This window comes from Colletotrichum costaricense, assembly GCF_030867565.1.
Source record: "Colletotrichum costaricense strain IMI 309622 chromosome Unknown Scaffold_2.1, whole genome shotgun sequence".
Lineage (NCBI taxonomy): Eukaryota > Fungi > Ascomycota > Sordariomycetes > Glomerellales > Glomerellaceae > Colletotrichum > Colletotrichum costaricense.
The window spans coordinates 1,805,092-1,829,987 of record NW_026848231.1 but is presented as its reverse complement, the minus strand read 5'-3'; the positions used below and the strand labels follow the sequence as shown (position 1 = coordinate 1,829,987).

General features: G+C 52.7%; 9 protein-coding genes across 9 annotated transcripts; 2 read left to right on the top strand and 7 right to left on the bottom strand.

The window, feature by feature from the left end:
• Nucleotides 1-155: 155 nt before the first annotated feature.
• On the bottom strand, nt 156-2,453 carry CCOS01_02244 (indole-3-glycerol phosphate synthase; the record flags this gene model as incomplete). The annotated part of the gene is made up of 1 exon (XM_060450436.1): nt 156-2,453. The coding sequence occupies one exon, from the start codon at nt 2,451-2,453 to the stop codon at nt 156-158; it is 2,298 nt and encodes a 765-aa protein (XP_060319086.1).
• A 592-nt stretch (nt 2,454-3,045) lies between these two features.
• CCOS01_02243 (uncharacterized protein) lies at nt 3,046-8,682 on the top strand (the record flags this gene model as incomplete). Its single annotated transcript, XM_060450435.1, has 3 exons — nt 3,046-3,116; nt 3,176-7,265; nt 7,324-8,682. 3 exons carry the CDS (start codon nt 3,046-3,048, stop codon nt 8,680-8,682), a joined length of 5,520 nt encoding a protein of 1,839 aa, XP_060319085.1.
• Nucleotides 8,683-9,375: 693 nt separating this feature from the next.
• CCOS01_02242 (Tim10/DDP family zinc finger) lies at nt 9,376-9,896 on the bottom strand (the record flags this gene model as incomplete). The annotated part of the gene is made up of 3 exons (XM_060450434.1): nt 9,376-9,564; nt 9,727-9,796; nt 9,889-9,896. 3 exons carry the CDS (start codon nt 9,894-9,896, stop codon nt 9,376-9,378), a joined length of 267 nt encoding a protein of 88 aa, XP_060319084.1.
• Nucleotides 9,897-10,732: 836 nt separating this feature from the next.
• Nucleotides 10,733-11,772, bottom strand: CCOS01_02241 (smr domain-containing protein; the record flags this gene model as incomplete). Its single annotated transcript, XM_060450433.1, has 3 exons — nt 10,733-11,371; nt 11,483-11,589; nt 11,739-11,772. 3 exons carry the CDS (start codon nt 11,770-11,772, stop codon nt 10,733-10,735), a joined length of 780 nt encoding a protein of 259 aa, XP_060319083.1.
• Nucleotides 11,773-14,288: 2,516 nt separating this feature from the next.
• Nucleotides 14,289-14,450, bottom strand: CCOS01_02240 (uncharacterized protein; the record flags this gene model as incomplete). The annotated part of the gene is made up of 1 exon (XM_060450432.1): nt 14,289-14,450. One exon carries the CDS (start codon nt 14,448-14,450, stop codon nt 14,289-14,291), a length of 162 nt encoding a protein of 53 aa, XP_060319082.1.
• Nucleotides 14,451-15,673: 1,223 nt separating this feature from the next.
• On the bottom strand, nt 15,674-15,865 carry CCOS01_02239 (uncharacterized protein; the record flags this gene model as incomplete). Its single annotated transcript, XM_060450431.1, has 1 exon — nt 15,674-15,865. The coding sequence occupies one exon, from the start codon at nt 15,863-15,865 to the stop codon at nt 15,674-15,676; it is 192 nt and encodes a 63-aa protein (XP_060319081.1).
• Nucleotides 15,866-18,001: 2,136 nt separating this feature from the next.
• Nucleotides 18,002-18,606, bottom strand: CCOS01_02238 (uncharacterized protein; the record flags this gene model as incomplete). The annotated part of the gene is made up of 2 exons (XM_060450430.1): nt 18,002-18,202; nt 18,475-18,606. The coding sequence occupies 2 exons, from the start codon at nt 18,604-18,606 to the stop codon at nt 18,002-18,004; spliced, it is 333 nt and encodes a 110-aa protein (XP_060319080.1).
• Nucleotides 18,607-18,818: 212 nt separating this feature from the next.
• Nucleotides 18,819-19,019, bottom strand: CCOS01_02237 (uncharacterized protein; the record flags this gene model as incomplete). The annotated part of the gene is made up of 1 exon (XM_060450429.1): nt 18,819-19,019. A coding segment is annotated over one exon (201 nt), but the record flags the coding sequence as incomplete, so codon positions are not given.
• A 248-nt stretch (nt 19,020-19,267) lies between these two features.
• On the top strand, nt 19,268-20,565 carry CCOS01_02236 (G-protein alpha subunit; the record flags this gene model as incomplete). Its single annotated transcript, XM_060450428.1, has 4 exons — nt 19,268-19,385; nt 19,497-19,839; nt 19,893-20,449; nt 20,522-20,565. The coding sequence occupies 4 exons, from the start codon at nt 19,268-19,270 to the stop codon at nt 20,563-20,565; spliced, it is 1,062 nt and encodes a 353-aa protein (XP_060319078.1).
• Nucleotides 20,566-24,896: the final 4,331 nt, after the last annotated feature.

The window sequence follows — 24,896 nt, the reverse complement described above, 5'->3', positions numbered from 1 at the left end:
TGGGTCATGCGAGGATGTGGAATCATGGACAGGACTATTCGCGAACATCAAGGTCTGGGCTTTGTGGCAGAGCTGAAGTCCAGATATTCAAATATCACAGTCTTCGATTGGATCGCTTGACAGAGTCTTAGGCACTTTCTCATTTCACGAACTCTCTATCTAAAGCTCTTCGCATTCTTGACAAACGTTCTAATCTTCTCCAAGCTCTGCTTGCCATCCTCCTCCACTCCGCTGCTCACATCAACACCTACGATACGGTCACCAAACTCCCCAACAGCCTTGACTGCCTCGAGCACGTTGTCGGGGTTGAGACCGCCAGCAAGAATGACTTGCAGCTCCTGATCCTTTGCCAAGATATCCTTGACACTGGAGACGTCAAGGAGCTTGCCTGAGCCAGCTCCCGAATCGAGCAGAGGAATGGTGTGGTAGCCTCGCTTCCCGATGCCAACGTTGCTCGGCTTGAAAGCCCGAATAACAGGTACGGGGATCAGGTTGGCCCACTCAACCGGCTCATTGCCGTGAAGCTGGACAATGTCCAGGTTGAAACGCTTCTGCTTCTCGAGAATCTCGTCTAGTGGCTGGTTCTGGAAGATACCTGCGAGGAGCGGACGCGAGCTCGATAGTCTGGCGACAGACGCAGTGTAGTAATCTGTAGCAGATTTTGTAGGGATGCTCGTTGTTGTACGTGTGGCGGTAGGTACGAAGGTGTGTACCGCTTCTGAGATGGCGGAAGCAGTCTCATCAGATATGCAACGCTTCGCACCTGGAACTAAGCAAATTCCGACAAAGTCCGCACCTGCCTTGACAGCCTCAAGGGCAGCCTCGGGAGTTCTTGTTCCGCAAATCTTGACAAAAAGGGGTTGGGTCTTGACCGGTTCAGGCTCAGCGTCTGTACCAGAACAGAGTTCTCTGATGAACTTGGTTGTGTCCGGCGCTCTGACAATGGCCTCCCCCACGAGAACAGCATTGACTCCATCGTTCTTGCAAAGAATGACATCCTGGTGACTGTTGATACCACTCAGGGCGCAGATGATGGTATTTTCTGGGACCATGCTTCTCAATCTACTTGTTGTGTTCATGTCGACCTCGAAGCTCTCCAAGTTGCGGTTGTTGACGCCAATTGCCTTGGATCCAAGTTTCAAGGCTGTCGTCATCTCCTCGGCTGTCTGGACCTCAACCAGCGGCTCCATTCCCAGGGAAAGAGAATACTTGTACAGCCTCTCCAGCAGTTCCGTCTCCAGCATCTTGACAATAAGCAAGACCGTATCGGCGCCCGCAAGTCTGGCCTCAAGAATCTGGTATTCCTCAAAGATGAACTCTTTGCGGAGGATCGCTGGTCTGTTGGGCATACCGTCCAGAACTTGTCTAACAGCCCTCAGATCCTCGATGCTGCCCTTGAACCACTCAGGCTCAGTCAGCACGGATATGACGCTGGCACCTGCAAGGGCATATTTCTTCGCCTGAGTCGGGGCATTGATATTGATATCGAAAATGCCCTTTGAGGGCGAGGCTCGCTTGATCTCCGCCATGAGGGACACATCGAAGGGGGTCTGGCGAAGGCGTTCAATGAAGGAGACTTGAGGCGGAGCGGCATTGAGATCATACGCAGCTTGTAGATCTGCAGGTCTTTGCGAGGGAATAAGCTTCTGAGCTGCAACAGCAGCCTTTCGGTGGGCATAGATTTGCTGCAAGATGTTGTTCTTCTTGCTTGCAGCCGGCGCAGATGACGTCGTCTTGGCAGAGGCGCCGTTGGTCGCGGAGCCCTTCTGGAGCCGGCTGTTCTCTTCCCAAGTGCCACCTTGAAGTTGCAAAAAGTTTCGCAGCATAGTCCGGCCCTCTGCGGTGAGAATGCTCTCGGGATGGAACTGAACACCCTCAATGGTGTACTCCTTGTGTCGCACGCCTTGAATGATACCGGGGGATCCGTCCTCTGTCGCAACCCAAGAAGTGACTTCCAAACAATCTGGAAGTGTCACGCGTGTACCGGCTAGAGAGTGATAACGGGTAACTGGAAGGCCTTGGCGCAGACCAGCATAGACACCCTTGGCGTCGTGTGTCAAAGGGGATGTCTTGCCGTGAAGCCACTCCCCTGCGGATCCGACCTCTCCACCATAGACGTCAAAGATGCACTGCTGACCCATACAGACACCAAATATGGGAATCTTGCCAGAGAAGTGCTTGATTGCCTCTCGACTGACTCCGGAATCCGTGGTGGGGTGTCCAGGCCCAGGACTGATGATCAACTGAGTTGGCTTCTTGTCAATCAGCTCTGCCAGCGTGATCTTGTCATTTCTGAAGACCGTCACATTCGCGCCTTCGAGAATGAGGTATTGGTAGACATTCCAGGTGAAGGAATCGTAGTTGTCGATCAAGATCAAGTTGGATGCCGTGGGAATTGGTGGCGAAGGGTCCGGATGCTGGGGTGAGTGATCGATGATATCTAAGGACGGCATTTTGCAAATTGTGCCGGGGCCGCCGAATGTAAGTCAAATCAGCAGAGAATTGCTGAATCCCAATGCCTCTTGTCACGAAAAGTATCGCTTCGGTGGTAATGGCATTCGAGGTTTGAATGAGGTGAGTCAATGGGACGGGTTGAAATGAAGATAAAAAGGCGGCGACTCACTAAAGTTGATTGTAGCACAGTATATCGGAGAGTATACTTTTACTGTACTAATTGATGATCATTGCGACTGAGAATACAGTGCACAAGTACCTAAAGGCAAGCTGCAATATACCCTGACAGGCCGCCCCGCCGCTATATCGCGACCCGGCGCCCGGGACTGCCTATTGTGGCATTGAGCCTAGAACGGGCGCTAAAACGAATTAGACTTAGCGCCAACTTCCGGAAAAACCATGGAACCTGAGCTCACTTTTTTTGGGAGCTCCAGTCATCCACCTGCAGAGAGGCTGCAAAAGCATTCGCGGGTCCAAGTGCGTACAAGCGCGTCCACTTACTTTATTTGCATCTCAAGCAACATAGCTCATCGCAGCCTCGCCTGATGCAGTCTGGACCTTGACTGCTCTGCCCAATCGACCTCTGCGGCAATGGCGCAAGTGGCAGACCGTCAATACTTTCCTCCTCTGGAGGAATGCTTGAATGGAGACACCATCATTATGTGGGTAGACCTGCGTTTGTTGACTTGCTGATTGTCCGGAAAACTGATCCTTGAACTAGCTCCTGGAAGCTCATCGCAGCTGCACTGGCGGACAAAGATGACTCCAGGCGGAAGAGCGAAGCTGTTGTACAGTTTTTACAAGATGATCTCGTACGAGCACTCATAAAAGATCCGTCGACCGCCTTTGCGCCGCCGAGCGATCACACCAAGTCGAACTTCGAGACGAGGACCGCCGCTATACACGTCACTCCCAAACCGAACGACAACTTCGACATCAAAATTATCAAGGAGGATGCGCAGTGGTTGAGCAAGAATGCCAAGGTCAACCTCGTTGCTGCGCTTCGCGCGACAGTCATCGAGTTCCAGTCGCGACCAGCTAGCCACCTAACAGGAACCCTCTCCTCCCAGGATATAATCAACCTCCAGGAAGCTTCTGGCGTCGCAAACGTACAATCGTCATCTTTCGTCCCTATCGCTGGTGCCGCCCAGGATGCGGAGACGATCTGGGCAGAATTCGAGAAAGAGGAGTCAAGGCGACAGCGAATTTTCCAGACATATCTTGCAGAGAGACGCCACTTTCTGATGACTGCTGCTTTGGTGCAGGAGAACGTGCTTTACACCCAACCTTCATCGCCAGCCTCTGCGGCTGATCTTCCGATCGCGACAACTCAGTTGATCGCCGCGAACGAGCGTCCCAAATACCTCGAAAATCTGCTCACGACCTACTTGCAGTATGTCACTGAGGCTATTGGTCGACTGGCCGAGGGGCTCGAAGCAGTTGTGGAAGATAAAAGCCTGCTGGGAGAAGAAATCGAGCTGGAATGGATGCGGACAGCACTCACTGAAGTTGTACACGCCTTGTCGGTCGTCTTTCAGTCAGTCGATGGCAGCGGCGACGATTTTGTACCATCCGCGGTGGTTGGCCAGTGGTTTTCCTTGATGGATAACTATGGTTTTCTCAACGGGATTACCGCGGTGAGTTCACCAAGAATCAGACTTCTTTGGGAAGCCAGGACTAACAGCAGACAGCCGACTGATGCCATTGCCTCACTAATCATGCCCCTGAGATCTCTCATCTCAGCCATATCTATCAAGCTCCTGAACCCTACACGATCTATCGAGTGTCTCGCCGAAGAGGCCCCTGAATATCGTGGAGACGAGGACCCCTATATTACTGCTCCGTCAGTATTGGAGCAAGTCCACAATGCAATCCTCGCCGCAGCCAGTGCCGATTGCGAGAGCCAAAGCCCCATCATATTTGCATGGACCGTCGTTGTCCACCGCATGTTCTATTCGCATCACGACCGAATCGAAAAGCGAGATGCGCTACAGAACCAGCGATCTCAGGAGACTTTCGAGGCTGGTGTCTTGATTCGGCCCACTACCGCTCGCCGTCTTTCTGCAGGGAGCATTGTTTCTCTCGACGGCAAGTCATTTGACATTTTCCTGACCAATGCGGGTTTGGACAAGGACTTGCAGGTTGTGGAGCAGCTGGCAGTAGCTGTCACATCGCATGGACGGGCTTACGAAGTCTTGTCCGAGATGGCACTGGCTATTGGGGCCTCCAGTGACGGAGCCTTCTCGGCACTTCTGAGTTCCAGAATCCGGCTTTCGTATGTCGACTTCCTCAAAGCCACATATCCCCTCGTAGGGTATCAGTCAGACTCTGTCACCTCTCTCCTTTCGGTCCTGGGAGCTGGCCAGCAATATTGGGACCTTTCGAAGCCTTCGCTGCATGCCTCAAGTGATATTTTGGCCGAGGTGCTCCACGACGATGTTGCACTCGAATATTACTTCCACCAGGCCCTCAACCGATATCCATTTGAGTTGCTGCCATTCCTCAATCTTTGCAGGACTTTGGCGAACTGCACCGTTGCTGACGACCGGACGGATACGGTAGTCAACCTCTTGCGCAAAACTCCATCACTTACCTTCATTCTCCCCGATGACTACCAGCAGTACGAGCTAGCCCAGGAGGAGGACAATACCAACACATTTTATCTACTCGAAGACATACCGCTTTTCACGCCTGCCACAGCATGGAATCGCAGAACTCGGGTGGACGACGTATTTAGGATACCTGCGGAAACAGTAGGAAGCTTTGTGACGGATACGGGTCGCGTGGTTCTATTGGAGTATGAGCACTCTGCTCTTGCTTTGCTTGGCAAGAGGCTCGAAATCCAACTGGCACCTGAGACTTACCGCAGCGAGCTGGATGCGTTCCAGCCAGAGGAAACCGCAGAAACTATTGCTCTCTTAGCAACACTACTGCGCGCGGAGGTACTGAAGTCTGAAAAGCAGGGCTTGAGCGGCGAAACATCGCTCAAGTCGGGACAAGAGCTTTTGGATGAGATTGGTAAGCAAATCTCCGGGAACAAAGACCTTGTGGCGGTTGTCTGCGAGACCATGGATGCCTATATGCAAGACGAGAAGGCGACCGAAGGACAGGGCATCGCAGTGCTCAACTCATGCGTTCAATTCTTACATGCAATCCTGCCGCTTTGCCCCACGAGAGTCTGGTCTTACTTGGCGCGTTGCGAACTTCTCAATTCGGAAGCCCAAGCAGGAAAATTGGCAAAGATCACCGGTAATCTCGACTTAGTTGGAGACCGATATGAACTGTTGCTTTCGGCTGTACGGCTTTTTTCTAGCCTCATTGACACCGTCAAGAGCAGCGCTGTTCAACGCAAATCCGGCAACAAGCTGGTTGGACGGCAGAAAATATCGAACAACGTTTGGCTCGGCGTGGCGGACAAAGTCTTGGGCAAAGTCAGCCTCGCAATTGCTCAAGCCGCGGTTGACGTCTTTGAGACCTCCTCAACTTGGCGCTTCGGATCAGAGCTTCACAAAGCACTGCTCATTCGGCACGTTGTCCCTGTCATGGATCAGATCATCGAGCACACCTACGGGATGGGTGACCAAGAGAGCGCGGATACGCTGGCGGCTTGCTTGGAACCTGCAGCGTCCTACATTATCGATGCGTTCCTCTCGCCCTCAACAGGGTCTCTTAGGTTCCAGCCGCTCCTCACAACTTTGGTCAATGGTCTCCAAATCCCCGACTCAACATTCTACCAAGATCGACTAGCCTCAGCTCAGGAACAGCTCACATGCGCTTTGCGATTCACGACAACCTTACTACGTGTTGCGAGCTACCTGGACAGACCATCAGCGACATTTGAAGAACACCTCTTCAAGACGTCATCGATTTTGGCAAGGTTATGTGCAATCTGCGAGCAATTCCGGCGACCAGCATTGCTCCTCCTGGAGGCTCTGGTGCTGAGTGCTGCCAAAGCTCACGATGATCCTCCTTCCCTTCTGGGATACCTAGGTCCCCTTTTGTCCCGGTCATTTATCGAAGTCTTGTCGCGACTCGACAAGCCCTTCCTCGTTGCGAAGGATGTGCAGACAACGTGGAAATTCTTCTCCACAATTGTGCAGAACCGCCAGCAGTGGCTATCAAACTGTCTCTTGACAGGCAAGACGCCCAGAGATGCCCTCAAGGGCGTCAAGAAGGACGCTTCATCGACGCCCAACTCGGTGCTAGCGACAGCCTTTGCAAAGCTGAAGAAGATCAAAGAGTTGGAAACAAGCGAGGCAGTCAGGATCCTCGATTTCGTTGCATCATCTCAGAACCATTGGCCTTGGACAATCTTCACCATGCAAAAAGACTCGTCCTTCTTGGACTCTCTGCGCCTTTACGTCAAGGACCTCAGTAGCTTTACCGTCACAAGCAAGACAGATGCCGTTAAGGCTGCCACAGATGCCAAAATGGCCGCTTACATTGCCGAGATATTCGCCATGCAGCTCTATCACTTACGGCAGATGGGCGGGGCCGACATATTCGCCAAGAGCCTGGTATCCGACCTAGACTACTATCTAAGGGACGGCGTAGAAGTTTCGAGCTACAATACTTCTCTGCACAGCAACTTTGCCAAAAACTTCACAAGCAAATACCCCGGAGTTTCGTTAGAAGCTTTCAAAAGGACATCACTGAGACCTGGCGAGCTAGGTAGAAGCTATTTCTATGATCTGGAGAGTGCAACCGAGATGTTGAGCTTCGATCCAGGCTGGCATGGTCGTCGCAACAATGGGTTTCGTAACGAGATGGGGATTGCCAACGCCAACCTGTCCCTAGTTGACGCGCAGATTGTAAGTTTCTCACCTGGACACCCACCTGCCCTTTCGGCCCGTACTGATATTGCCGCAGTCGCTGTTCCACGCATGGGAATACCTGCTTCTTGAGCTTAGTAGCTCTCTGGCAGAAAACGAAACCATCGCCAGACAAATGTTGCAAGTTGCGCAGCAATGTCTCGAAGCGAATCGGTCCAACCAAGGCCCAGAGAATATCTTCATGCGGATTGTCGAAGAGCGAGCTGATCTGAGTCTGCTTCTCGTTCAGCGTCTCGTTGGTCGTCCCATTTCATCTCACGATGTGAACCAACTTCTGGGAACATTGTTCACCATCATCAGCGCTGTCGAGGAGCCCTTCAACCCGGAATCAATCTCGTACTACCGCACGATGCTCAAGGCAATCTATGTTACCCTGCGTGCGTATAGTGCTGCGGAAAAGAAGTTCCTGGGGGCCTCGAAGAACGGAGGTGACGGCTTCTCGATCACACTTACTCAGACTGTTCTGAACCTTCTCGACCGAGTAGTCGCAAAGGGGTTCAGAACTCTCGTTGCCCTTGTGCACGATTCCGAGGCTGCCGTTGCACCTGAGGACCTTGCTCTGCTTACGGCCATTTTGCAAGCTTGTCTCAACATGCCAACCATTGACCAATGTCAAACACAGGTACTCAACATTATGGCATCATATGATGCCGTGCACGCAGCGACATCACTTTTCTCTTGGGCTGACAAACTTTCCATCAACGGCGACCCGATCTATGGCGAGTTGAGCTTGCTCTTTTTGCTGGAGCTCTCTACCCTGCCGGCGGTGGCAGAACAGATGGCTTGCGACGGCTTGCTGAGCCACCTGACTTCGGCAGGCATCACCAACTTTATGCGCCGCGGAAATATCTCTCCCTTCTCGGAAGCTGTTGGACCCCAGCGATGCTACAGCATCTGGGTCAAGGGTGTTCTGCCCCTATTGCTGAATCTTCTCACTGCCCTGGGCGGAACGGTTGCGCCTGAACTGGGTTACGTTCTTAACCAGTTCCCTCTGCTTCTCAAGTCTAGCGTTGACCGATTCGAGGCACCTGGCGCCAGTCGTACAGCATCGAGAGAGACGCCGCACTATGTGACGCTCCTTGCAGTATCAGAGGTGCACTCTCTTGCTCTGTTGACAAGAGTTATCGCCGCTTTGCGAACTGCCAACAACCGTGATATCCCAGAGATCCAATGGGATGCTGCCTCCCTTTTGGAAAACATCGACTTCTGGTTATCGAGCCGCAAGTTGCTGCGCGACAGACTTCTGCCGCTGGGCCAGCGTGAGGTGGAGTGGAAGAGCATCAAGACTGGCGCGTCGGATGAGACTGGCCAGCCAGGAAATGTCCTGGAGAGCAAGGTCCTCTCGCAGTTGGAGGCTGTGAGGGAAGTATTAAGCGAAGACCTCGAAGAGTCTTGAGGAAGGATGAGGAGGGACGTTGAGATAGAAATAATGAAGCCGAAGGGGTTATCGTCGGCCACAAGGGAATGAATGATTTGGAGGGGAACAACGACAAAAGGGTTTAGGCGTTTAAGTGTGTAGGATAAACGTGGGTGCATCATACCTATTCCAGCCATCGTCACTGGGAAATCCCATAGTCTACGTAGGATCAAGTTTGTGGATACCCCTAGCAGATTGCTGGGTACGACCAAAATAACGCCCGTTTTCACTGTGATTTTTGTCTCCCGAATTGATGGCATACAATCAAACGGTCTCGACGGCTCATGGAGTAGATATTTTATCCATTCGTTTCTCCCTTCATACAGCGGTGTTTATTCCAAACCCGCATAAGGGTACTATGCCACGTCTTCTAACCACCGGTCAGAGGAAGGAAAACGTGACATAATGTAATATACAGGAAACCCTCCTCGTTCGTGGTTTTCCGTCCCACCTCACTCGCCTGGCTTCGTTAATTTGGAGATCGTGTGTGGTAAATGTTGCAAATCCCAGGGCCTTCCCCCCTCCGACTGGGCTTGTCTGCGCCTGCCTTGCTGGGAATACTGTTACATCAGCACGCGCGCGCGCGCGCTCGCTCTATCGAACACCCTCTGCGTGCCCATTCTCTTCTCTCTCTTTTTTACATCATTTGGGATTTCTTTCTCGACTGTGGATTTACTGTCCCTGCATCTGGGCCGTCATCTGGGCGTTGTGCTCCTGGAAGCGCTCGCTGAGGCGCTGCTGGGAGAACATCTGCTTCTGGATGCAGCGGGTGATGCAGCCGGTCTCGCGGGAGGAGAGGGACTTTGAGGTGAAGTCGTCGATGCACGAGGTGAAGCAGTGGTCGACGAGGTTGCCAAAGAGCTGTAAAAAGGGGGGGGAAGGATTAGCCACAGAGTCTTGGGAGTCTTATCGCTTTTTCGAACAGCGACCAAAGGAGGAAAGAAACATGGGAGACGGAGGAACGGATTGTTTCGTGTTTTTTTTTGTGAATGGCGGAATGGGAGGTTGAAGAGAGAAACGTACGTTCATGAACTCCTTGACCTGGCGCTTCTGAAGTCTCTGCTGGAGCTGGGCCTCCTCGGTCTTGGTAAGGCTGGTAATAGAGAATTGCGCGTTAGTCGCTATGTCTGATCTCTATGTTCCTCTAGTAATTCCAGGGGATCATTCAAGGGGGATAAAGCTTACGCGTCCATTTTGAGATGTGATTGATCTGATGAACTCGTAAAGTTGACAGGGTATATGCGAGGCCGGGCGGTACGTGATGGAAGTTGTGGTTGATTCCGGGGGCGATGACGATGGTTGAAATTTCTTTGGTTAAAGCACTTCCTCAGCAGAGCAGCGCTGCGCCGAACGGGATGGCAGGCAAGCTTGCCTTACCCCCGGTCAGCGCTGGCCAATCAGATCTCTATAAATCGGACAGCGCTGGAGCTCCGATAACGATAAGAACCTATCGGGATTTCGTTTGGAGCTTCACCTCGGATAAATGCATAGACTTCAATGGGAATTCCGATGCGCGAGAGTCACTGCCTTTATCTGGGAGACTCTGCTCTACTACTTTGAATGCCGAGCCGATATTGGTTGTCATCCGGCACTGGCGAGGGCTCTCTACACAGCTTTGAAGCGTTAACCTCGGCCGTCAAATTCAAATGACCAATCTTAATTCGAGATTTCGGAGGTATCGAGTTTGTTTATTTCTTTCAAGACACAGCAAACACCTTGGACGAGGAATTGGTTCCAATTATATCAAAAAATTCTTAAATGATGTGTTTAAATCATCCTGACGTGAACAAAACCCACGTCGCCCTATATCCAATCCCAAAGCGACCGAGTCCAGTGACGTCTCGCCAGGGTATCAAGCCTAAATATACATAGGTTCAGAAGAATAGAAGACATTACCATTTCACGTTGAGTCCGCTGGGTATCCAAGGTTCAAAAAAAGGCCGGGCCGCATACAATGATGCGTACCGGCAGCCGAAAGCCATAAAGGGGGGAGCAAGCGGAGAAGGCCACAACAGAGACCAAAACCCCCTTACATGACGATACAGCAAGCCTTCTCCAGCTTCTTGAGAATCTTGACGACCAAGTCGCCAGTCTCGTCCTGGTTTTGCTGCTGATTCTGGCCGCCGTGGTGCTGCTGTTGCCCACCGTGGGTCTGCCCGCCGTGCTGCTGGGTCTGCCCGCCGTGCTGCTGGTTCTGGCCGCCATGGTGCTGTTGCTGGCCGCCTCCGTGGTGTTGCTGTCCACCACCAGTGTGAGGCGGCGGCGGCATCGTTGCATCCCCGCCCTGGAGGTTGATGTAGATCCGGCCGGCGTTCTCCTCGGTCGAGTACTTGAGTCCCATCTCGCGGCAAATGGCCTCGATCCTCGGCTTCAACTTCTGCACGTGGCCCGTCGAGTGGTTTCCCTTGCCGACGATGGCGTGCAAGTGTTCCTGGCCCCGCGCCCGGTCGGCGCGGATGCGCTCCTCGAGGATGCGCTCCGCCTCCTCGACGTACTGCCCGTGCAGGTCGACGCAGCTGCCCGTCACACGGCCGGCGGCGTTGTTCTCCCGGAAGATAAACTCGGACGCCTGGCGGTTGTAGTCCTCCATCTTTTGCGCGTGGCGCTTGCCCTCGTTGGAGAGCTCCTTGGCGGCCGCGCCATCGCCCGACTGGTATGCTTGTTGAGACTGGAGAGCATCGAGGGTTGGTGTTAGTCTTGCGGCATCACACAAAACTCAAAACCACGTGTTTTGGACAAGGCTTCGGCTTGGGCTTAGGCTTAGGCTGGGGCCACTTACGCGCTCAAAGGCCTGATTGCGTTTGTTGGCTTCCTCGCGGGCGAGGTCACGGAGGCGATCGTACTCGCGCTCCGTATCGTCGTCGTCGTTGTCGGCGTGGCTGAAGGCTGCAAAATTTATGCTCGTGTCAGCGCGCGTCCGGGCCCCAGATGTCGAGCAGCAGCATTGTATTGATGCGGGCCTGTTTGTGGCGGTCTCGGATTTCAAGCCATGGCTCCAGGAGGATTCGAAAACGAAACATGGCGAAGTTGCTTACCGCGGCCGCCCAGGCGGTTCATAGGGATAGACATGTTTGCCCGTTTGCGCGCTCAATTGACTGCAAGACGCTGTCCGTGGTGGAATTGGCAGAGGAATGAAAAGGAATAATGCGGCCGCGAGCAAAACAAGCTTCAAGTTCGCGTCCAAGATGCGGGCAGAGAGGTTGGTATGACGGCGCTAAGCAAGCTTGTTTTTCGGTGCCGGCAACGTAATTGCGGGGCTCTGCTCCGGCCGATGACGCTTGTGCTGGCCGGTCCGGCTTCCGTCTCTGGCTGCCCGGTGCAGTACGGTTCTGCCATACGACCGGTTCCATGATGGGCGAACCCATTCGCCCCATCTTGGTCTATCAGTCTAGGTTCCATTCCTATGCTGTGTGGCTGTGTCTTCTGTGTCCAGGACTCTGGGGACGCACAAGCTCTCCTCAAGTGACTTGTGTGATCTACAGGGGCAGAAGCTATGCTTGGACATCGTTCTAGCTCTTCAGGCGGCTGCGAACGCCACAGGCATCGCTTGAACCCGTACTCTGGTTGGTGGCGCTTTACCGTATGTTCCGCGGTTTCTGGATGTCTCCCAATTGTCCTAATTCAAATCATCCGCATAACAGTATTCGTCTAGAGCACACAGCGGAGAGGCTTCGTTTCACAGCTTTCCGGATCCATGAGGATCTAGTCCAGTCCGAAACAAAACTCGAACAGCCGGAGTGGAGGACGATATCCACGGTGGCCAACGAAGGAGCGCTGGAGTCATGGATTGGGTGCCAGCTCGTCTGTATGATGTGCCAGATGGTGGTTACACAAGAGGCAGGCTCAGGGGCGGAAAGCTTCGGTGGGCCCTTCTAGAACACCACGTTCTCTTTTTTCCTCCTCGTTTTTCTCCTTTCCGGATGCTTCAGCATCTACTGTGTAATACTCCATAACAGGAGAAACCCAATCGTCAGTATCCAAGGTCAAAGCACACGCCGTCCGAACTAGCCGACCAAAGTCCAGATGGAATAATGACGATTTTCCGCGAAAGGTAACCTTCACTAGGGGGAGTCTTCAGGGGAACAGCAGATGATCGTAAGAGGGTGCCGCTCATTACTACAACGACCTTGCAGAGCACCATCTTCGTACCTGCATGACATGCAAGAGGACGACGCGCAGGGAACGCTCCATCTGCCAACTTTTTAGTGCGCGTTCACCAACTGTACGCACTGCTATTCGTCCACTCATGGAGTTGCACTGGGTCAGTGGGCGGCAGAGGCAAATGGGCAAGACGACCTTGACGACGAAGACGGTGTGAGTGGATGGGACCGGGCCTCGGAAACGAAGAGAGCCTCCACAATTTTGGGTCCTCTTCAATTAAAAAGAGCCCTCTCGTGATCCCCCGTGGAACGACTTTTTGCAACTCCACAGATTTGCCTCTTCAGGCGTGCGATGACTACGTACTATGAGCCCCCCAGCCTCTGCCAATGGCTTGGATGGATCCCGCTTTGCTTCGAGGAAGAGGCAGCTCGTCTGCCATGTGGCCTCCCTGTACCAGGCGGGAATAGTTTCTCTGGTAGTTTCCGACCGGCTGCCTGCAATGCATCTAGTGAATGTGCGAAATTACCTTATTTCGGATGTGAGATGTCTAGGTACGCCGGCTTGTCAAATGCTTCTATTGGTTCCCTTTTGAGAGCCGCTTTAGACGGCGTTCTTGTCAAAGTCTCTCGGACGGCGGCTGCTAAAGCCTTGGTTTGCAAAAGCAGATGTCCCTCATCTGGCTTGTCGATCTGGAGCTGCTTCCCCACCAGCACACTGTAGAGAGTCTCGCCTTTGAGACGTGCCATCGAGTGAGACCTGAGAGGCAAGAAGTCTGGACTCCGAATTACAACAAATGAGGGGCCAGAGCAAGGTCTATCCATTTGCATGAAATACTGAGAATCCACTTCAGACCGTATTTTCGACAGTGAGGATGGTGTTACCTGGTACGGATACCGCATGGTAGGGGCACATTCTCGATAGCCCCGTTGTGCCCCCCAGAAAACCGTCCAAAATTTGGTGATGATCGACAAGTCCAAACAGGTTCGGGAAGTGCACGCCTGCAGGTCAGCGGAATGGAACCCCGAGATCACTGTCCGATCTTTCTGTGCCCGCCTCGAGGGGGCTTCGACCGCCATCGTATTATCGTAACGCAAATGAGATTCACAACAGCCTGACTGTGTTAATGTATACAGTTACCAGCAAGGGTGGGTGATATTTTGCCCTTGCATGGTCGGCTAAGATGGCTTGGTGTTTCAAGGCAGCTAAAATGGTGGAGTCTAACCGTCCCAAACTCCAGGCTTTGGCTCTCATGGCACTGAGCGGTAAATCAAGAGATACCTACCCTCTCCAATGTGTCAACGCGTACGTTGACTTCGATGTGAAAGACGTGATAATCTGTGCGCCCTGTAAGGGTTTAGACGTAACGACGAAGCGCCGAATGCCCTGGGCTTCAGACGGTTCTCCCCGGTGAGCCTGCGAAGTAGATACCGCTTCTGGTCTGTTTGCTCTGTTGTTTGCTTTCCAGAGAAGTAAGTTTTCATATTTTAAGTCGGCCGACTAAGAGGGTGGCTCCGGCAGTATCGCAAGTCGGAGCGCCCATCTCGATACCGTGACTTGTGGTTAATGCGGTGCTTAGCTCTCGATACATGATCATGTTCGTGTGGCGTTTTATTGGCTGGCTGCAATGATTGCCCTACAAGTACCATTTCCAAGATCTAAGCCGTCGATGCGCTCTGGCAGCCAATCAATGCAACAGGACCGAGTCAGTATGAATGATGTCTCTCTTTGAGCTTCACAGCTTCGTCTATTGCCGAGCAGCTTGGGTCGGTGGCTTTCTTAGTGCAAAGCCTGCTTTGCTCGATGCTCAAACACGGCCGAGCGATTCTTTGAACAGACATCGAGGTCGACTTTTCGGGTTTATAAAGCCCGTGCGTCAATGGGGATCTGGGTACCGGAACAGATTATCGCGTTCAGACGTAGATCTTGTTTACTGGCAGGATTTTGTTAGTACTAGCTTTTGATCCGCCGATGGTACCATGTGCAAGCAGAATCGTGTGTAGCGGTAGCCAGTACTGAGCACTGAACTCATATGTAGGTGAATCACCTTGGCGGCAGCTTGCAGCAAAGTAGCAAGCGCCCGAGGGCAGACGCGAAGGAGTACGTGGACTGGTAAAAAGCAAACATCTCGGGCTGAGTCGGAGGCCCAAAGATGTTGGAAACTCGGAAATAGTGAAATGACTACTTGCCGCAAACAATGCTGTTATTGTCGACCAGTTATTTGATATTGGGTTTGGGTAGAGGAATATTCGACATAGAGCCTTGTCTTGGCGTGATGACAGCTCCTAATGTGAGCCGGCTAGAATATTATTCAGATAGTCAAGATCCAAAGTGGGCTTTCGAACAGTTGATCGAGGCGTTGGACGCCACTGCCCCTGATGATAGGATTTGTATGTGTCTAAGTATATTTTGCTTACTCTTTTCCCATTACGTTAGCTTCTTGCTTCTGGAGACTTTGCGCCACGCACACAAGAGAGAATTGCTAAATGAGACGAGATTTGAAGCAAACACATAGGCCAGGGCAAGCAAGCGGGGTTTTTTTGATCATATCGCTCTTTGATCAAAAGGATCTTTCAATGTGTCCCAGACGACGATCTCGTTGAGAGTAGTTGGCCAACACTGTCCAATTATCGATAGACGGCGTGTGGTATACCGCATAAAAGAGGTGGAGCGGCCAAACATCTTAAGTGGACGCAAGGGTGGACAAGAAGACGGGATCTCTCGCGATAATCCGATATCACGGCAATCCGAGATTCCGCTGCCTGCCCCAATAAGCGCAAGGACGATCTCAGGACGAGACTATGCATACGATTTCCAGGTCTGAAGGTAATATCGTTGACGCCGAATGTGGTGGCAGAGACGCTTGTACGAGCTAGAACGGTGATGAGTAGAGTAGCCGCCATGGCCGTGGGACCGTAGCTCCGATGCGGCCCCGGTTCTTCCTAATGGATGAAAGAGAACTAGAGCGATGGACCGGCCCATTGGCGTCTGGCTCTTTTTTTGAGTTGACAGCATGAGTTCCCACTTTGGAGTAGAAAAGAAAGGGAATGCTACTGGTCTCCATGTACTTTAGGCCTGTTTTGAGAGAAGGCTGCCTTTGAGCATGCGGGTTCTTTGTCCCACCTCAACATCCATGGTCTGTCTTCTGAAGCAAGGTCGAGGCAGTGCAGATTGCAGAAGCGTTTGCGGGCGAATCAAAAGGTGACGGCCAAGTGTATGGAGAGTTTGGGTCTTTTGCTAGTTTGTCTGGTAAGTGTGCAATGCAGTTTGGCGTCCAACTAACACTAAGATCCAGATCTGTGCATACCAACGAGTATGTAGGGTAAAGGCCTGGTAAATACGGAGTACCCGCACTCCATGATGGGTGGCCACCGTAATGAACGAGGCCGTGGTGGTGGGTAGATCTTGTGGAGGACCTGAAGGTGTGGATAGGACCTTGCCCACGGCAACAACTTCGTTCACCTCCTTGCCCTAGGGAGGCGGCTGACGAGGACAGTAGTGTTTCGAGAATTGCAATGGAAGTTTCGATGGAAGGACGTTACTCGAATTCCAATGTTCCATAACCCATCCATGTTGGGTAGGTTGTGGATGGGTGGATCTCTCGTCTGCTTGGCCGCGGCGGATGGTCTGGCGTTGCTTGCAGCTGCAGGCTATGGTGCAGATGGTTGCGAAAAAGGAAGCGTGCAGATTTTCTTCTTCCTGGTTGGGACTGAATCTGGACTGAGCCCGCCCGCGGTCCCCCCTCCCCGACCGACTCCCGAGTCCTCCACATCCGCAGATGCTACTGCCGGTCGGCAGAGGATGGGTTGCCGTTCGACGCTTACGGAGTTCACAGATTGCACCCGTAGGAATCATCATGATGTTGTCAAGTCGCTGTAGACCGCGAACCGTCAATTTGCTAAATGGGCGTCAGCTCAAGATAATATGTCAAAGTTCCGGTTCGTATTGGCATTGGCTCGTGCTTCTCACCTAATTATTGTTCCTAGACCAGTCACCAAAGGTGGCTTGATCCATATTAACTACCACACAGCAACAGATTGTATCCGTAGCGGTAGTCTAGGAGAGACATGGAGTCCCATTGCAGTTAGCGGATTCGTACCCGGCCGAAGGAAGAGCTCACACAGGGCCCAGAGAGGCCATCTCCGTGCCTGGTCTATGGTCAGTGGTAGCGCGAGGAAATTTTACATTAGTCAGGGCGGCGAACAAGGACTTTTCAAGACCAGTCAGGCCAGGCAGACCAGTGCGAGACCCCTTTCCCCTGTTCTTTTCCCGCCCAGAGACGCCAGGGACTCCAGGGGACTTCGGCTTCGTTGCGGGCAACCTCTGGCTGGATGAGACCTCGCCGAGCTCTTCTCCACTGGCTATTGGCCCGGTCGCGGTGATTTCAACGTTGCAAAGGCCTGGGTGCGGATCCACGCCCGCTGGAAGACACTCCTGGTCATCGTCTCCATCCAGGTCTAGCAGGTTGTCGTCGATTGGTCGGCGAGGTCTTCGTCAGTCTGGCCGTGTGTTTCTGACACTTGCACAGGAGCAGAGCAAAGGTAGTGTAGGTACGGAGTATGCGTGGGTGTAGGCGCGTAAGGAATAGGTAGGTTGTGGACGGTACAAAGCATCCATCTCATCGGCTTCCCGATCTGCGGTGCCTCTAACCGCATCTCTCAGTGTCAGCTCGGGGCGAGAAGACGGCGCTGAACATCGACGTTAGCTTGGCTCAGGAAAGGAAGAGACAGGCGATGACAGGACAACCTAAGACAATAGCGACCGGGGAGGCCAGACGAGAAACTGGGGCTAAATGCATCGAGAAGTACGTACATGCCCTTATGTAAGGCGATATATCACATAAAGCAGGTACAGGTGGATACGTACCGGGCCGCACCAGAGACAGCTTAGCACCAAAACCAAGGCCAGGACATGTACCTTGTCCGTGCTTCTGGAACTCCCAGCCCCTGTTGGCCCCTGCACTAAGGTATAGCCAGAGGGACGCGCCGTACGGACAGGTACCTACTGGAAGGTAGCTGGATATTCGCGTCCAAAGCATTGCCCACATCGTACCTATCTATGCTCGTGGCCTTGATCTCTGAAGCTTTTCTTATGTATTGCTTGCGAAAGCCATGGAAATTATAGTACTTTCATAGTGTGTATATATACATATGTGAAATGCAAATGGCTGAAATAAGTGCGAGCTGGTGATGAGTTCAAGTCAAGTGAGCCCGAGTTTGAGGTGTGAAGTGAAGTGAGGTGCGTTGCCGCGCACTGGCCACGGGAAGGAGCCTCCAGAGTCCAGCGTCCCCCACCAGGCTGCTTCAGTGTCGAGGACGCCCGGCGATGGCCCCCAAAAAGCCACTAGTCTTGCTGCCAACTCCTCCATCATGGCCAGGTACAGCCAGTCGGGGCTGTCAATCTGAAGTCCAAAAGAACGGGACGCCTCATATCGGTACAGGTACAGCGTACATAGACAGACACCAGCCTGGTAGGAAACCCCGTGGACCACGTCTGGCACCACAGGCTGGTGCCACTGGTTCCCTCCTTCCCCCCCCGTGCCCTCCCCCCATGCGGCGTGCCTTACCCCCTCCTCATTGTCCACCAAGTTGGAAAGACCGCCAATTCGCCATTTCCTCGCCTCCGCCGTGCCTCTCTCCGTCTTTTTCACACAGTGTACTTTTATCCCCGTACCTCGCCCCGAAGCGCATTGTCCGCCCCGGCGACGACTGCCGCCCACTCTTTTTCTCCCACTACCCTCTGGTTCCTCGCAGCACCGTCGCCGCCATCCTTGCTCATAACTCCTCCACCCTTGCCCTTTCCCATCTCTCCTCTCCACATTAGAGGCACCTCCCAACCCATTCCTCTCTTTTCTCTCTCCCTCTCCTGCTCCTGGTCTCCCAATCCTGTCGCGACCATCCCATCCTCCCACCGTCCGCCCAACGGCTCGTGTTTTCTTTTCCTGTTTGCTGCGTCTTTCGACGACTCATCGTCGATTGAGTGATTCCATCATCAATCCAACGACCAAGAGGTGAGTTTCATCCAACTTTTCCTACCGCATGCAGGCGAGAGAGAGAGACACGCACCACGAATCTTCCAACTTGCAGGCGCCGACATGGAGCCACTGGGAATTGAGAAAGCGAAACGAACGAGACACGCAAAAGAGACAGCCTAGAAAGGAGAAACACCTCCACCTGCCCGCTCGCTCGATGGTAGCATCCTCCCTCGACCTTTCGACTCTTCGTCTCTTATCCGCCATCGCCTGGATCAACTTCGCATTCCAGCCCGTCGCCCCCAAACAATTCGACCCGTCTCTCTCGTTTGCCCGTCGGCATCACATCCACCTGCGACGTGGTTGGCTAACAAGCTTTGCTTCTTTCAGGTCTCCAACGCGCAACGCCCAATTCTTTACTGAATCCCCAATTCCCTTTAATCCCATCAATTTTATTCTACCAGTCGTCGTTTCCAACGACACCAAGCCGCCAAAATGGGTTGCGGAATGAGCACGGAGGACAAGGAGGGCAAGGCCCGCAATGAGGAAATCGAGAATCAGCTGAAGAGGGATAAGATGATGCAGCGCAACGAGATCAAGATGCTTCTTCTGGGTACGTCAACATCTGCCCGCGATTGCATGTTCTGTGCGCGCCGTACCTAGCGCCATCCGACGACGTTCAATCATCGCATCGCTGCATAATGATTCTCTAACAGTTCTATAGGTGCTGGTGAATCCGGAAAGTCGACAATTCTGAAACAGATGAAGCTGATTCACGAGGGCGGCTACTCACGCGATGAACGGGAATCCTTCAAGGAGATTATCTTCAGCAACACGGTGCAATCCATGCGTGTCATCCTCGAGGCAATGGAGTCCTTGGAGCTGCCCCTTGAGGACCAGCGCATGGAGTACCACGTCCAAACCATCTTCATGCAGCCCGCCCAGATCGAGGGCGATGTTCTGCCTCCTGAAGTTGGAAGCGCGATTGAGGCGCTGTGGAAGGATCGAGGTGTGCAAGAGTGCTTCAAGCGCTCTCGCGAATACCAGCTCAACGATTCAGCAAGATAGTGAGTGACTGCTCCTCGTGTGGGAAATTGCCATGTGCGCTAACGAGACCCAGCTATTTCGATAATATCGCGCGTATCGCCGCTCCTGACTACATGCCCAACGACCAGGATGTCCTCCGATCGCGTGTCAAGACAACGGGTATCACGGAAACCACATTCATCATTGGCGACCTGACCTACAGAATGTTCGATGTCGGTGGTCAACGATCTGAGCGAAAGAAGTGGATTCACTGCTTCGAAAACGTCACTACCATTCTCTTCCTGGTCGCCATTTCCGAGTACGACCAGCTGCTATTCGAGGACGAGACTGTCAACCGTATGCAGGAGGCCTTGACTCTCTTCGACTCCATCTGCAACTCAAGATGGTTCATCAAGACGTCTATCATCCTCTTCTTGAACAAGATCGATCGTTTCAAGGAGAAGCTCCCCGTCAGCCCGATGAAGAACTACTTCCCCGATTACGAAGGCGGAGATGACTATGCTGCTGCGTGCGACTACATTCTCAACCGATTCGTCAGCTTGAACCAGCATGAGACTAAGCAAATCTACACGCACTTCACCTGCGCGACAGACACAACTCAGATCCGCTTCGTCATGGCGGCAGTGAATGGTACGTCCAACGTTCATCATGCACTGCGTGAGACAAGGCGCACAAAGAGACTCAAGCTAACCTTTTAACTAGACATCATCATTCAAGAGAACCTGCGGTTGTGCGGTCTGATTTGAACAACAAAAACGTTTGCTTTTTCTACAATACCCTTTACTTCTAATTGCATGACCCAAGCCAGAAAGCGTCGTGGGGAGGCTGGCTCATGAAATTAACTTTCTTCCCGACGATGAGACGGCGACCCGACGGTTTCCCAAGATTCCCTTGATTACGCGACTGTATTTTTCTTCCTACCTCCCGGCTATCCCCTCGTATATTGCCTCGCGAATCAGGCGGTATACGTTTTTGGTTGTGCTATTGTTGGCCCGCGTTCAGGAATAAGAGGGGAAAGGTGGGAGGTAGTTCTGTACCAAACATGATGTCTCGACCAGCAGACGGGCTCGCCGCGGAAGACGGAATCCTACTGCGGGCGGGCAGCGGCAGTGAGAGAGTGAGATGGGGGCAGGAGAGAAGGAGAGAGATGGGAAGTTGGCCCCCATGGAAGGATAGCAAGAGGAAAAGAAGCAATGAACTTGAATGCATTTGAGAGAGCCTGATGGATGGAAGGTGGCTAAATATTCTGTTTAATTACGAAAATCTCCTTAATATCGTGCAATTGTGACATGATGCGTAGCTAAGTGGCCGTTCCTCGAAGGCTCTTTACGCATCTCACTCATGAGGTGAACCCGCGACGGGAAGGTCTACTGGGTGTTGTCTACGATGCACATCCAGGAGCGTTGAGATCTGGTGATACATGGCGTTCTGCGGTTGCAGCTAGTCTGCGAGACATGATCACCTTCAACATCCATCAGAATCCCATTGTAAAGATCGCCATCTGCCGTCGCGCAGTAGGCCAAGATGGATAGCTAGCTTAGGACGGAAGGCTGGTCGAGAACCGGCGCCACATCCAGGACCGGCGTCGTCGTGCCCGCCTCCGTTCTCCGCATTGCGCCGTTTGCGGTCTTTGCAAGGCAACACCGCTTCCGTTCATGGGATATATTTCCCGTAATGTACGTAAGGGGAAAGCGCCTAATCATACCTAAGCCTCCCGGACGAAGTGTAGCGTAGCTTGGTATAAGTCTGGTTGAAGGTCTTCGTCTTCGTCATCAACTGCAATTGCCTCACAATCACCACACCATCTTTATTTCTCGAAATTCAGTTTAAGGCCGCAAGGGGTCCTTTACTCTACACTGTCTATGCCGCCGCGCCGCGGCCGCCTCCTCGTCTTCGTCACCCGCCTCTTCTGTCCGCTTTTCTTTGGTCCAGAATTTTGAGTTCCATGATAGAGGGTGGACGGCGACGAGGGAAAGGTAAATGGGAAAGGGACGCGGGGGGCTGGGAGAGCCGAGTGTGGCCGCGTGTATACGGAGAGGTCTCCAAGAACGCACTAGCACGCACACATTTCCAGTACTGCAATAAGGAGATATGGTTCAAGACTTTGACGACACATTTTGGGATGGGACGGGACGGGAGGCGCGGTTGTCGGCTGTGTTTGTGTGTGGAAGCAAGCGATGGTGGCGCAAGCTTGCTTTGGGAGGTGGCGTTACCTATTGCCATTCGCTTGGGTCTTTGCCACTCGAGACGAGAGGGAAAAGGGGGGAATAGGTACGTTCGTGAGGTGAGTGAATTGAAGCTTGGCATGTATAGGTATCGCGAAGTGCAAACGCAGGTGAAGGGGGGATGAATCGATGGTGAAGAAGCCGTTGGAGTGATCGTCGACAAGGATGGCAGGCCCTTGGGCATAAAGTGCTTTTACCAAGGACAGGCGGAGGCGAGCTAAGCTCATGGGGCTGGCGGGTATTGCGTTGCGTGGTTGCCCGCCGCCGCCCCCGAATCTGCACATTGCACACAGACGGATTGCCTCAAGTATAGACAGTGATGTTTGGTGGCATGTAGTGTTGGTGATGCTGGAGGTGAGATCCGGTGCCGGGGTCGGAAGGCGAGGGGGGGGGGGGGGGGCTTCGTTCTTTCGTGATATTGGGTAAGGATCATCTCCTTTCATCCCGTCTGAAGAACGAATGCTGTTGCTCACCCTCTCCCCCGATTCTCAAACACGTCGCAGGATTGGTATGCCCTGCCCTTGCCCGCAGCGGCCCCTCCATTCCCTTCTTCAGACCAACGAGTTATATGAGTTGTGATATGTTTAATACGCAGTCGTTATATTGGCCAATTCTTGCGACGTGACCTTGCTCGATACAGAAAATACCGTCTCCAACGTAGACCGGATTCGAGTACTCCGTTAAAGGGCCCCTTTCATTTCCAACAATCCAAAGGGCGGAGCAAGAAGACTTGGACGGGTAGGGTTTGGGTATGCTTTGCCTTACTTCGCCTCACAAAGTCGGGGAATTCGGCACGATGCGATCTCGCTCCTTACAACATCTCCGTAACACACGTGTACTTGTTTTGGAGGCTTCAGATTAGATGAGAAGGGGGGTCACGAAAAGGACAGAGGGAATTGAGATAAAGTTGGGGGTTGTGTGGAGTGCCGGCGTGACGTTTCATCCAGATTGCGTTTGCTGTTCTTGTTTTTTTTGCCCAAATTTACATGTACACTAATTACACCAATACACTTACACAGCATTGTAGGGCTCTCTTTCGCAATCGCCTATGCCCACCGACTGCGGAAGGGATCGCGCTTTGAACATTTTCCCACGGGCACCGTCCACATCTTCCCGGGAATAGAGAAATGTCTATTTTGCTGTAGACCATCACGGGTGGGGTGGAGTACTACGGGCAGATCAGAGTTCACGTTGACCGCTGAGAAAGGAGACGGGGGGCTAATTTGGCAGCTGGTGTGTGTCTGTGTGTAAAATAGCTTTCCGTCGGGGGGCGTTGAAATCGGGCTCCCAAGGTTTATGTGAGTTGACTTGGGATCGATTGTGAACTATATATGGGGGTTTCTCTGTCGTTCTTGGGACGAAGATTGATCCAGTACATGCCGGTGCGTAAGCTGCGTACCCTAGGAGAAAGAGCACGGTTGGAATAAGTCCGCAGACCGCAGACGGAGCATGAATCCCTCTTGCCCTCCCCGAGCGAAGCCGAAACCGACGAGTTGATTGGGCAGATAGTTTGGACTGATGAGACATGGAGAGAAAGAAGCTGAGAATATTGTACTCGCTGAAGGTAGGTTACTCGGGTAGAGGTTTGCACGCGAGAGATTCAGCAGCGGGAGGGCGCATGCTACGCTGTCAGGCATCTGGAGTCTGTAAAGTGGCTGTCCGCCCTTCACCCTTTATCAACCATATCCATACCAGGTGTGTGAGCATCTCAGCGTAGTGTAAGGCGGACTGTTGCAACAGATGATGGATGGGTGGCCTCACGTTGAACGTCAGACGATTCGTCAGGCTGGGGGACGGAGCCGGCGGGTTAGGTGAAATGGCGTAGCAGCAACGGATGATAAAGGCAAATCGGCTGGATCTTTTCCCAAACTAGAGGATATATGACAAGACGGAATATAGATGGGAAGGGCCCAAGGGGTGTGTTTTCGCTTCCCGCGACGGGACCATGGTGCGGCGAGATTGTTTGTACAGCCCCGGCTGTGTGACAGCAGTAGACATCCTAGCCCCTGCAGAGACGGACTTGTGATCAATATCATAGCCTATAGGTTTGGGAATGGAGTGTGGCCGGTATGAGATGCTGTACTGTGTAAGCCAAGAAGTCAAGTGTGAGCGAATGAGGATGAATGAGACAATACATCCAGATATTCGCTTGCCCCTCTTAGACCCGCTGGTTACAGTGTATGGGCTCGGAAATGGTGTAGTGAAAGTTTCACCTATGCGTTTTTTGACAAGCTCTTGGTATCAATCTATCTGCGTTTGCACGACTATTAACGACCAAATCCAAGTAACTGTGAGCCGGCCCTTTCTTAGAACACGACTGTATGCTCGAGGTCTAGCCAGCCGCCAGACTACCATTGTCCTCCGATGTCCGCTATTGTTCAGTGTCGTCTGTGTTGTCCATCCTGATTTCTGGCTGCATGGCTACTCTGGTTTCTTTGAGCAGGGAATATCCCGAATCCTTCTCGCGTCCTGTTTCGTCGTGACGTTGTCGTGTTCCTGTCCGAGTCCATGTGTTCGCATACAGGGCGGCGCCTGACGATGCAAGCGCCAAGGGGAGTTAAAGGGAGGACATTGATGAGCGAGTAAGTCGAACACCTGACTCCAACTTGCTCCCAAATGCAAAGTGGTACGATGACGCCAAAGAAACTGTGGCCATACGTCGTGATAGTTGCTGCCCAACTGCTAAGGCGCAGAGTCGGCGACTCGGGCACCCTATCTTGGCAACTCCGAATAAACTTCGCAGACCTGAAGACGCCTTACGGTCCCGATGATCGAATTCATCTCGTCTTTTATACTTCGGTACTCAGAGATGTAAGCAAAAAGCATGGAGGGGAATAGAGGTGAACAGAGCC